General features: G+C 42.3%; 1 protein-coding gene across 3 annotated transcripts in view; it reads right to left on the reverse strand.

Moving 5' to 3' along the window:
• The window catches only part of inpp5f (inositol polyphosphate-5-phosphatase F), a 200,664-nt gene that overhangs the window by 129,277 nt on the left and 58,030 nt on the right, over positions 1–13,357 (reverse strand). For all 3 annotated transcript variants that reach the window (XM_043712705.1, XM_043712704.1, XM_043712703.1), the window contains exon 2: positions 5,082–5,162. In XM_043712705.1, coding sequence (XP_043568640.1) covers positions 5,082–5,162 — 81 coding nt within the window. The remainder of the gene's footprint in view (positions 1–5,081; positions 5,163–13,357) is intronic.

Genomic DNA, 13,357 nt, shown 5'->3' on the forward strand with positions numbered 1-13,357 from the left:
ACAAAGTCTTTTCCCTGGGGTCGGGGAGTCCATTACTGGAGGGCATAGGTTTAGGGTGAGAGGAGAAAGTTATAAAAGAGACCTAAGGGGCTACCTTTTCACACAGAGGGTGGTACGTGTATGGAATGAGCTGCCAGGGGATGTGATGGAGGCTGGTACAATTGCAACATTTAAGAGGCATTTGGATGGGTATATGAATAGGAAGGGTTTGGAGGGATATGGGCCGGGTGCTGGCAGGTGGGACTAGATTGGGTTGGGATATCTGGTCGGCATAGACGGGTTTGACCGAAGAGTCAATACATCGATGACTCTATGATTCTGTGCCCCTTGGTAATGGAGCCCCAAACTGACAGGCAAAGGAATTTCCTGCCTGCTCTACCTAGATGGTCCAATTTTACTTCAGTTGGACTAGACCTGCCCCAACGTTCCTCTGTTTTAAAGAAAACACCACCAGTCCATCCAACCTTCCCTCATGAGCAAAATTATCCAAGCCCCAGAGAAACTCATGACCTGCTCACTGGTGGTCAGCATTGATACAAACAGGGTTTAAAATTATTTATGGATCAGTGGTGCTGGAAGAGCACAGCAATTCAGGCAGCATCCGAGGAGCTTCGAAATCGACGTTTCGGGCAAAAGCCCTCGAAGCTCCTTGGATGCTGCGCTCTTCCAGCACCACTGATCCAGAATCTGGTTTCCAGCATCTGCAGTCATTGTTTTTACCTCTTTAAAATTTAGTCAAGAATTGATTAACAGTAATAATGACACCTGAGCAAAAACAAAAAATGTAAAGCTGTTGACAAACAAAAAACATTAGGAGCAGCACTAATCCTTGGAGCTGGCTCATTTATATTGCAGTACTACATTCTAAACACATGGTACATAAAATATCAACTACAAAGATTCCCTTCACAAAGAATCCATCAGGTGATGCAATTTCTGCAAAGGATAAACAATCCACTAGCTCATTTGGAATGGAAAAATTTAAATATTTAATGACTGGACAGATATTTTAAGCAGTGGAACAATTTGAAAACAAAATTCCTGTCAGAATTGTATGTGGAATGGACGTGGAGGATCTCACATGGGTAGCAGATATTTTGTCATCTTGCCAACAAAGTTCAGTCAATAAAGCTGACAATCTCAACAAAAGACTTGGTGTGGGGAGTTGGGGAGGCAAAATCAGCTGTTTCTTGAAGGAGGAAACGTGGATAGAACTGAGTGCAGGCCCTAGTCATTCACTGACAATGCAATGAATCCCAGGCATTTTAAAAAGAGACAGTTTTACAAGATACAAAGTGTGCTGAGAAAACATGCATGTGCTTCCTATCGAAGAAAACTTTTCATCCAATACTGATTCATCTTTCCACTGCACTTACCTAAACAATACAACAATCCCCCAATAATCAAAGATCTGATGCAAGGATAGTTTCTGACAGCCTGAGGGAGTTCCTCCCACAGTCCAAAGATGTGCAGGTCAGGTGAATTGGCCATGCTAAATTGCCCGTAGTGTTAGGTAAAGGGGTAAATGTAGGGAAATGGATGGGTTGCGCTTCGGCGGGTCGGTGTGGACTTGTCGGGCCGAAGGGCCTGTTTCCACACTAAGTAAGCTAATCTAATCAAAAAAGTGTTCAAAGTGACTGCAAGGAGGCACATCACAGATTGCTTCAGATTCCTACTTCTTTCACAGGTTGAAGGAATTGCAGGCCGATGTCAGCCATATTGCACTTCACTCATTTACAGAAATCATGTGAAAAGCATTATCCTACAATTCTCTCCACAGTCTTTCAGAGCCCTTCAGCTTTGCAGAAAACTTTATTGCAAATGGATTCCAGCAGGCAATGTTACTGCAGGTTGCTTTTTCTTTTAGTCATTAATTCTCTCCATACTTGGGCAATACAGCAATTAACCAAAGCAGCAAATCCCCAAATCACTGCCAGAGTTAATTATTCTGATTGTGCAAATGTGGGTCCAGATGGTGGAACGGATCCCAGCCAATGGAAACTCTCCAAGTGAATAAACAAAATTGTGAAGCTTTCTCTTCAAACTGCTTCTTCTGATCAGATATCCCAGCAAGCTCTCCACCTGTAGGTTTTCTGAAAGTAAGGAAGCAGCAAATAAAAGATCCAAGTTTCATGAGAGACTCCAACTATAACTGAAACTGTCAAACAATGCTGTCTGGGAGGGAGTTAATTTGTTTGGTGGTTTGTGGGAAAGGTGCTAGATGAGAATACACTGGGGAGCCAGGTGAAGGGTTCTTGCTGCAAAACCACAAACGTCAGACCTTGCTCTTGCACCGCAGTCATGATTCATATATAAGGCGCTCCCCAATTTCAGTTTCCGCTCAATTAGTAACTACCCAGGTTGTTAATGCTAGAGGATTCAGCGATGGTGAAGCTATCCAATGTCATGGGGTGATAGTAAAATTCTCTCTCATGGCTCAACACTTGTGTGGTGCACTTTACATGCCATTTGTCAGTCAAGCTGGATTTTGTCTACTTTTGCTTCAATAGCCAAGGCATAGTTACAAGTGAACATCAGACATCCCCATCTTTAACCTTACAATGAAGGCAAGAACATGAATGAAGCAGCTAAAGGTAGATGGACCTCAGTCACCATCCTAAAGAACTCCTGCAGAGATGTCCTGAGGTGAAAGTGGCTCATCGCCAATAACCATCTTCTTTTGCTAGATATTACAAGGCAACTTCAGATTTGATGCTAAGTAGAAATTATTTGTAATGAAACAATGAATCCAAAAGGAGGGAGCGACTGTAGGTGAAATAATTTTAATATCTCACCAGATTTAAAGAAACTAAGAGTAACAATATCCTTGTGCCTAAATGGAGCACAACAACAGTTTGTGCTGAGGGGAAAATTTAAAGGGTTAGGCTGACTCGGGGCTGAAAGGATATCCCTCCTGACGCTAGAATCAAAAGACAGTCTCAAAAGGGACGAAAGAAGAAGATCTTCTTCACTCAGGATAGCAGAAAATTGAAAGAACGCTTTACATTCAGACAACGAGCAAATCCACTGCTATGACATTGGTCTGTGGAGCACAAAAACATCTTCAAAGGTCTACACAGCTCCTCAAGCTTGCTTCTACCATTCAATATGATCACAGCTGATCATATCTTGGTATCAACTTCCATGTTCCTTCCATTCCTCAAGTCCTTTAACCAGGCCCTAGTACAAGAAATGGAACATATGTCCACCTTCGATAGACCCTAAGTCGAGGCATGCAATGATTCACAACACTTAGAAAAGAAATGCCTTCTCATACATGCCCAGTACTGGCACTTCCTTATTCTGAAACTAATTTCCCAGTTCGAGATTGCTGTACAAGGGGTTACATGCCTCAGCATTCATCTCAAGGTGACTTCAGAATTTTATGTTGCAAAAGGTTCACCCTGAAACCTTCTAAATCTTGTTAGGTACAAGGTCAAATTACTTAACCTTTTAACCTTTTCATCTTAAATCAGTCTATTCAATTTCCTGAACTGTTTCTTATGTCTCCTTAGAGACAAATTGCACGCAATAAACTAGATAAAGTCTCATTAACACCCCATGTTATTGTAGTGAGGCATTTTCAGTCTCTCAAGCCAGCTCCAGTACTCTAGATCATAGCTGATTATTAAACACAATGCCATATTCCCCACATTAACCCCATCCTCTTACGTTTTCTGTGATTAGAAACCCCTGGTTTTCCGCCTTGAACTTTATGACTGGAGTTCGACAACCCTCGAGTGAAGAACTCCAAAGATCTGAAAAACCTGAGAGAAGGCGTTATTCCTCTTTAGCCCCTTTTAATTGAGACGGTCTCCTGATTCTCGAGTCATGAGGAATACCCTTTCCACCTCTAGTCTGCCTATCCCTTGAAAATTTGCACATGTTTTTCAGAGGTTACCTCTCAGTATTCTAAACTCCACAGAATGCAGCCCCAGTCTCCTCACTGTATCAAGAACCAAAATTTCTTTTGATGCCAAAACATTACAATTTAAAGGTGGAACTGGATATAACTCGAGGATAATGGGATCCAAGGATGTGGGGAAGTAGTGGGACCAGGCAATTACAATGAATGGTGGAGCTAGCTCAAAGGGCCAAATGGCCTACTCCTGCTCTTATTTTCTACTGTACACTATGATAACTGTGTGGCAAGGAGACTAGAACAGTACACAATACTCCAGATGTTCGATCACCAGTGCACTATACAACTCAAGAAATCTTTGGTCCCATCCACAAATCCTCTTGCATCAAGACTAACCTACTTTTGCATTCCTAACTAACTGACATACTCAAATCCTATAGACCTTGGTCAGCAACAGGAAAGAAGCCTCGTTTTTCCCTCTCCTTCAGCCAGGAAAATTCAGCAGAGTCGCAACTCTACCCAATCAACAGCTGACCCTCCATCTGTAAGGGTCATCTTAACCCCGGGCCAACACTTCAGAGTTAAGTCACCATGCCCAAAAGGAGAATGTATGATTTATATTAACAACTGTTAAGAATGTACTAAAACTCAGTGACTAATAACTAGTAAAGAACGCAATGCTTTAGTGAACATCGACATTTTCCCCTGACCTACATTATAAAACTGCTCATCTGAAATAAACAGGATTTCATTATCTCAAGGGACATGTTCAAAATCCTAATGATCCATCTAGTCAATCACATTGCTACAAGGGCTGTGCAAGGTTTCTACATTAACAAGATCCTGAAAAGTCATGCTTTCCCTGGACCCTGCCCCCAATTAACTAGACAGAGTTTGAATATTGCTTCCACAAAAGTCATATCACTCAAGCTTCTTGTTTGTTGCCACCAGGGTGACAAACGCAAGAATGTCACGTTTCAAAAATCAAATTAATACTACAGGTGAAAAGGGTGGTCAGAGTTGACTTGCCAACCAATCAGCCTGTAGTGGAAATAGTTGCGATCAGACGAAATTTGGTCTTCTTCATTTGCCCTGTTAAGTGTAAGATGAATAGCCTGAGCAATATTGAACTCAGCATCAATGCAAAGCTTCACTGCATTACAACAGAGGACTCTGTTAAGAGTGTTTAATCATAATGCTTCATGCAGTAAACCCTTACCTGTATGTAGCTGAATCTTCCCAATGACTCCCTCCACCAAACCAAGGCAAATAGGGTTCCAGGCCAGAAGCAAGTCAGTAGCTGTTGAAAAATGATAGGAATCATTACTTTTTCCGTGATGTGCATGACGATAAAAAAACACACTACAAGAAAATGGACACAGTGATCCAAGTGAATGAAAACTCCATCATGTCAAATGCCATGGCAGTGAAAGAAACAAGCTCCGAATTACACTGTCACAGAAACCATAGCCAATGTAAATGGCAGTTGATATATTATCGTACCAGAAGGAACTTCTGTCTGAAAGCCAACAGCAGTCATTTTTCAATAAAGCCTTCAAGCAATGGTTACACAACAAATCAATAATAAGAAGCATTACTACTACTTTAGAGAATAAATCAAAGTCAGCATAGTAATAGGGTTGAGGAGGAATCACACAAGCAGCATTGAGAACTTACAATCTTTCACACTAATGGGGTCTGTGTGTCGGGGGGGGGGGGGAGGTGTATGGAACTGACTTTCTAAAATAAAAATGTGGCCATAAGGTCACGTAAGCTATTGGAAAAATGCCAGTGAACCCAACCACCAGTAACCAGACAATATAGTTTTAAGAGCAAGCAGCTTTGGCTTAACTATGTATTTACTTTTCAGTAATCTTGAAGGAGTAAACAAATAAGATTAGTCTTTCACAATAAGGCTTTCCTTGCATGTTGGCGAATTCAGAGAGATCCTCACACAGTGAACATGATGATGTGTGCGTGGCCGAGCAGCAGGAACAAATTAAGTTTGGGTACCATTTACCCTATATCAGTGACAACAATCATTTATATTCTCACATTTCCAAATTGTTAGTCATGTATTGGTGGAGGAAGAAACAAAAGGTCACAAAGCCAAATTTACGACATTTTTAGATTGGCTATTTGTAAGCATATATGAGAACAGCAGTCAGAAAAAGAACATTAAATTGGTTGGCCCAGATTGTCTTTCTCTAAGAAGTTCTCAGTTCAGATTGCTTCCGGATTTCGGAGAAAACCCCTGTGTAAATTATCCTGTGGAGACAAGCAAGCTGACAGCGAGAGAATTAACCAACTGTCCTTCCACAAGCTCCAAGGACACTTCCAAATTACAGGATGTTGTAGTGGCCCGCAGCAGCAGTACTCATTTCTGCAGTCCTCGAGGCATGACAATTGCTGTCTCTGACTTTAAGGAAAAATTATGAAGTAGACAACATCAAAACACATCCATTTCCTTGAACCATTTGAATGCAAATACTAGGGAGTGCCAGGCAACAGAATGGAATTAATATTTAACCACAACAAATGCAGTGGTGACATATTCACCAGCAGCATTATTTTCCTGGTGGGGTTGTGGTCATCCTTAACTAAGTTTCAAACAGCAATGCTTCTAAACTTAGCTGCCAAATTAACATCGACTATACACTACATCCTGGTTATCCACACATTATAGGGGCACAAGCATTTATTTCAATGCAACAGGCCGAACAGGAACACAGATGAGCTCAGGGCATGGTTAGGAACATGAGACTGGGATATCATAACAATTACAGAAATGTGGCTCAGGGATGGACAGGACTGGCAGCTTAATGTTCCAGGATACAAATGCTACTGGGACAACACTACTATAATGGTAGTGTTGTCCCAGTCAAATTCATGTTGCTTGTCGTCTGCGTGTGTGGCAACTAGGGATAGCTGGTCGTGTCGTTTCGTGGCTAGTTGATGTTCGTGGATGCGGATCGTTAGCTGTCTTCCTGTTTGTCCTATATAGTGTTTTGTGCAGTCCTTGCATGGGATTTTGTACACTATGTTAGTTTTGCTCATGCTGGGTATCGGGTCCTTCGTTCTGGTGAGTTGTTGTCTGAGAGTGGCTGTTGGTTTGTGTGCTATTATAAGTCCTAGTGGTCGCAGTAGTCTGGCTATCATTTCAGAGATGTTCTTGAATTTGACTGGGACAACACTATCATTATAGGGCAAGCGAAACAAAGAACAGCCAGGGAATTCCTAGAAGCATGGCACTCATCCACAAACTCCATCAACAAACACAGACCTGGATCCTATATACCGGCCACTACAGCGGCCAGCTGAAACTGACAACCGGAAGCGGCAGGGACAGGCCACTATTAATGCCGGAGGAAACACCACAGAAGCGCTTCACAGGAGGCTCCCAAGCACTGAGGATGTCACCTAGACAGGGGACGAAACGTTTGCAACAAAAACTTCCAGCTCGGCGAACAGAACCACAGTCCTGAAATACATCCACAGATGTTATTTGGGTTGAACTGAGAAATAAGAAAGGGATGATCACCTTATTGAGATTGTATTATAGACTCCCTAATAGTCAGAGGGAAATTGAAAAACAGATTTGTCAGGAGATCTCAGTTATCTGTAGGAATAATAGGGTGGTTATGGTAGAGAATTTTAACTTTCCAAACATAGACTGGGACAGCCATAGTGTCAAGGGTTTAGAGGGAGAGAAATTTGTTAGCGTGTACTAGAAAGTTTTCTGATTCAATATGTGGATGTTCCGACTAGAGAAGGTGCAAAACTCGACCTGCTCTTGGGAAATAAGGCAGGGCAGGTGACTGAGGTGTCAGTGGGAGAGAATTTTGGGGCCAGCGACCATAATTCTATTAGTCTTAAAATAGTGATGGAAAAGGATAGACCAGATCTAAAAGTTGAAGTTCTAGATTGGAGAAAGGCCAATTTTGACGGTATTAGGCGAGAACTTAAAAGCTGATTTGGGGCAGGTGTTCGTAGGTAAAGAGACGGCTGGAAAATGGTAAGCCTTCAGAGATAAGATAACGCGAGTCCAGAGACAGTATATTCCCGTTAGGGTGAAAAGGAAAGGCTGGAATGCGTAGGGAATGCTGGATGACGACAGAAATTGAGAGTTTGGTTAAGAAAAAGGAGGAAGCATATGTCAGGCATAGAAAAGATAGATCGAGTGAATCCTTAGAATAGTACTAAGGCACTAAGAGTATATTTAAGAGGGAAATCAGGAGGGCAAAAAGGGGACATGAGATAACTATTTGCTAAAGCTAAGGAGAATCCAAAGAATTTTTACAAATACATTTAAGGACAAAAGGGTGACCAGGGAGAGAATAGGACCGCAGAAAACATGAAAGCTGCCTTTGTGTGGAGTCACAGGAGATGTGGGAGATACTTAATGAGTATTTACCGTGGAAAAAGATATGGATATACAATGTGGGGAAATAAATTATGAAATCTTGAAACATGTCTATATTACAGAGGAGGAAGTGCTGGATGTCTTGAAACGGGTAAAGGTGGATAAATCCCCAGGACCTGATCAGGTGTACCCTAGAACTCTGTGGGAAACTAGGGAAGTGGTTGCCAGGCCTCTTGCTGAGGTATTTGTATCATCGATAGTCACAGGTGAGGTGCCGGAAGACTGGAGGTTGGCTAACGTGATGCCATAGTTTAAGGGTGGTAAGGACAAGCCAGGGAACTAAAAACCAGTGAACCTGATGCCGATGGTAGCTAAGTTGCTGGAGGAAATCATGAGGGACAGGATGTACATGTATTTGGAAAGGCAAGGACTGATTAGAAACAGTCAACATGGCTTCGGGCGTGGGAAATCATGCCTCTCAAGTTTGATTGAGTTTTTTAAAGAAGCAACAAAGAGGATAGATGAGGGCAGAGTGGTAGATGTGATCTATACATCTTACTTCAGTAATACATGCGACAAGATTCCTCATGGGAGACTGGTTGGCAAGGAATACAGGGAGAACTAGCCATTTAGATATAGAACTGGCTCAATAGGTAGAAGACAGAGAGCTGTTTTTCAGACTGGAGGCCTGTGATCAGTGGAGTGCCAGAAGGATCAGTGCTGGGTCCACTACTTTTCATCATTTATATAAATTATTTGGATGTGAGCATAAGAGGTATTAGTAAGTTTGCAGATAATACCAAAACTGGAGGCATAGTGAACAGTGAAGATGATTACCTCAGACTACAACGAGATCTTGATCAGATGGGCCAATGGGCTGAGTGGCAGATGGAGTTTAGATAAATGCGAAGTGCTGCATTTTGGGAAAGCAAATCTCAGCAGGACTTATACACTTAATGCTAAAGGTCCTAGGGAGTGTTGCTGAACAAAGAGACCTTGGAGTGCAGGTTCATAGCTCCTTGAAAAGAGAATTGCAGGTAGACAGGATAGTAAAGGCGGCATTTGGTATGCTTTCCTTTATTGGTCAGAGTACTGAGCACAGCACTTGGGAGGCCATGTTGCGGCTGTACAGGACATCAGTTAGGCCACTGTTGGAATATTGTATGCAATTCTGGTCTCCTTCCTAGCAGAAAGATGTTGTGAAACTTGAAAGGGCTCAGAAAAAATTTACAAGGATGTTGCCAGGGTTGGAGGATTTGAGCTATAGGGAGAGGCTGAATAGGCTGGGGCGGTTTTTCCTGGAGCATGGAGGCTGAGGGGTGCAGGGAATCTAATCTAATCTTAAAAGGTTTATCATGAGGGACATGGATAAGATAAACAGACAAAGTCTGTTCCTTGGGATAGGGGTGCCCAGAACTAGAGGGCATAGGTTCAGGGTGAGAGGGTAAAGATATAAAAGAGACCCAACGATGGTACATATATGGAATGAGCTGCCAAATGAAATGGTGGAGGCTAGTACAATTGCAACGTTTAAAAGGCATCTGGATAGGTATATGAATAGGAAGGGTTTTGAGGGATATGGGCCGGGTGCTGGCTTGTGGGACTAGATTGGGTTGGGATATATGGTCAGCAAAGACAAGTTGGACCGAAGGGTCTGTTTCCATGCTGGACATCTCTATGACTCTTTGACCCTCTGCTATCAATGCTTTGTTATCTGCAATGTTAATAAATAGCATCTTTCATGGAGGAAAATACAGAGAGAGGAACTCATCAGGATTGAGCAGTGCAGCAATAATTTAATAATTTGGTTCAACTTGTGACAGGCTGAGCAATAGAGTAGGTGCCAGAGCTTGAGAGCTTGCAAGTGGTGGTGTTTCCAATAGCTGCTCCCTTCTCCTTCCAAATGGTGGCAATTGTGATTTGGAAGGTGCTGTGACAGGAGATTTGGTGAATATCTGCCGTGTAGATGGCACACAATGCTGTTAGAGCGAAGTAGTGGAATGGTGAAGTTGGTGAGGCTGCTTCATCCTGGAAGGTGTTCATTTTGATGGTGATGGCACTGCACACATCTTGGAAAGTGACCACAATCCCCCATCATTAGTGATTGTATCTTGTACCAAGTGGATAGGCTCTGGGGGAGTCAGGAGGCAAGTTAGTCATGACAAAATTCCGAACTTCAGAACTGCTTTTGTAGTCTCAGCATTTATATGGTGAATCCAGATCAGTCTCAGATCAATTGTAATCTCCAGGATGTTGATAATAAGGGATTTACTGGTCAAAATGCCACTGACTGTCAAAGGGAAATGGCCAGATTTTCTCCTTTCGTCGATGGTCGCTTATTGACACTTCAGGTCAAACTTGGACATTATCTTGGTACGTATGGATTCAGTATCTGGAGGTATCAGAAATGGCAGTGAACACTGTGCAATTATTAGCAAACATCCCCACCCTCAAACTGGATGGAGGGAGGGTCGTTGAAGCAGCAGCTGAGGACAGCAAAATAATCCAATATATATTTCAAGTTAACAGCTTTTTTGAGAAAGTCATTGCTCCTAAGTTAAAATTGCGGCATTCCTACTTTCTAGGAATTCAATCTCAATAGAATGGCAACAACTCTTTGCTGACAAGTGTGAAACTCAAATGTCCATTGCTCAAAAATCTTGGCTTACTGTGTTCAAGGTGCTGAATTGCTTTGCGTTTCATCTGAGAACTTTAAGATTTGAACAATAAACTTTACTGTGACATTCAATGGCAGTCTTACGGGCTGCTGGGAGACCTACTGGAGCTAACTGATTATGCCTCAAGGCGAAAAGATAACCTTGAAGGTGGAAAGGAGACAAGTGAACAATGAGCTGTTTCATCCATTAATATATTTTACTATCCTTCAATCTAATGAAGCTCAATCACTGAATTGAATAATTTCTGCTTGCATTAAAACTGGTCTGTAATGTATTAATCACATTTCAACAATTGCTCTTGTAATCCACATTATAACATGTAAAATGTTGAACACTAGATGAGACTAGCAAATAGATGTGAAAAGGTAACATTTATCTGGTGCCTTACATTAGCTCGTTGTCCAGCAGCATTTCACAGAAAACAATGCACTTCCTGTGTGGGCACATACCCCACACAAAGCAACATGAAACAGCCAAGGCACAAAAGAAACAGCCCAGCAATTCAGATTGACACTCCGAAAGCTAGTGCTTCCAATTAAACCTGTTGGACTATAACCTGGTGTTGTGTGATTTTTAACTTTGAACACAGACATGGATACTCAGACAGCTACGGATGCTTGTCGGCAAAGCATTTGAATCGGTATGAAATTCCAGATAAAATAAAAAAACTATATGCTAGCATAAAGACCAGAGGAGAAAACAATGCAGAGAAAGCAGACCCAAGGAGATCTGCTTGCCTGTCTCTGTGTCTCTATGTGTGGTTGTTCACAAACTACAAGCAAAGACCACCTGCCCAACCTTTTGCATTACTTCCCAACGAATGCAAACAGTAGTTTACATTTTCCCAATAACCTCTGGAGTTGGTGATATGTGCACCCAATTGTCAACATTAGTTCCTGATCTGGTATGGATTTCTCCTTTTCTCACCAAAAACTTGAGTTCTCCATGTCTGCTCTCATTTCCCCCAAAACCTATTGAAATTTCCAAACCACAAAAACGAACAAGATTGGTTTTTTTTTAAATATTCAATGATCTGTGGTATTGCACATTATTTCAGTGAATATCTTGAACCCAAACACGCTGGTGGCAATCCCTTCCCCTTCAAATCATGTTTGTTCCCATTCAGGAGTACATTGCTGCTGTCACATACTTAATTCTTTCACTAACTTATTCTCTCTCCCCCCCCCCCCCCCCCGTAACTGCCTGAACTGCATGTCTTGTGGGCGGCACAAGTGGTTAGCACTGCTGCCTCACAGCGCGAGACCCGGGTTCAATTCCCGCCTCAGGCGACTGACTGTGTGGAGTTTGCACGTTCTCCCCGTGTCTGCATGGGTTTCCTCCGGGTGCTCTGGTTTCCTCCCACAGTCCAAAGATGTGCAGGTCAGGTGAATTGGCCATGCTAAATTGCCCGTAGTGTTAGGTAAGGGGTAAATGTAGGGGCTTGGGTGGGTTGCGCTTCGGCGGGTCGGTGGGGACTTGTTGGGCCGAAGGGCCTGTTTCCACACTGTAATGTAATCTAATCTAAAAACTTGAGCTACTTTGGCATACAAGTGTCAGGTAGAAAAGAGCAAAAGGGAGACACATCTGACCAGCCACTATACCAAATAGCAGGTTCATATTGTCCAGTCTAAGGGTGTTAAGTGGTTTGTGACCACTAGCATTCACCTGATGCGCAATAGGTGTTAAGTATTTTGTGTGCCAACATCATCTTCACTGAGTTGTGCAAAATGGCTCAAAACAACAACCTGAAAATGAATCTGTCAAATTAAGTTGAGGCTAATTGGACATGAGGTTAGGAGCTCAGAGTGAGCAAACAAATTAATGTCTACAATTCCATATAGACCATGTTCAGCAAACCCCATTCACCTTGGATGAAACAAGTCTGAAGCTTGGAGTTGTAACCCTGCCTAGGCTGGTAGGCTTTTACAGGGTAGGTAGCCTTTTGGCTGAACAGATGCTGAATAGATTACAATGATGCTTTCATGGACCCTGGCCAAATAGCATTCTTCCTGGTAGCACCACCAAGGAGATGACAGTGCAAGACTAACTTAATCTGTTGAGGGGGGGGGGGGGGTTCCATCTGCTCTCAAGTCCAGAGACACCAGACTTAAAACCATATTTAAGTGTACTACTTTAGAATATCTTTCTAGGTGCTAAAACTGTTTAGACCTGTACTGCACTGTTACTGACAATGTGAATGCAATTTATTCACTGAAATTTAAAATTGAGACAGTTTGCCATGTATCACTAACAACTATGCAGTATAAATATGCCTTCTTCAAACTTAGCATTGCTCCATTCTGTTGCTGCATATGTTGAGTCTACTTCCCGATGATTATTGGTAAGCTTGGTGAATGTTTCAGCTTATTTTGAGGTAAAGACTTGTAAGCACCTTTGGGAGGAGTGATCTGGATATTTCCTTTTCATTGAATCCCTACAGTGTAGAAGTGGGCC

The sequence above is a fragment of the Chiloscyllium plagiosum genome, chromosome 22 (assembly GCF_004010195.1).
Source record: "Chiloscyllium plagiosum isolate BGI_BamShark_2017 chromosome 22, ASM401019v2, whole genome shotgun sequence".
Lineage (NCBI taxonomy): Eukaryota > Metazoa > Chordata > Chondrichthyes > Orectolobiformes > Hemiscylliidae > Chiloscyllium > Chiloscyllium plagiosum.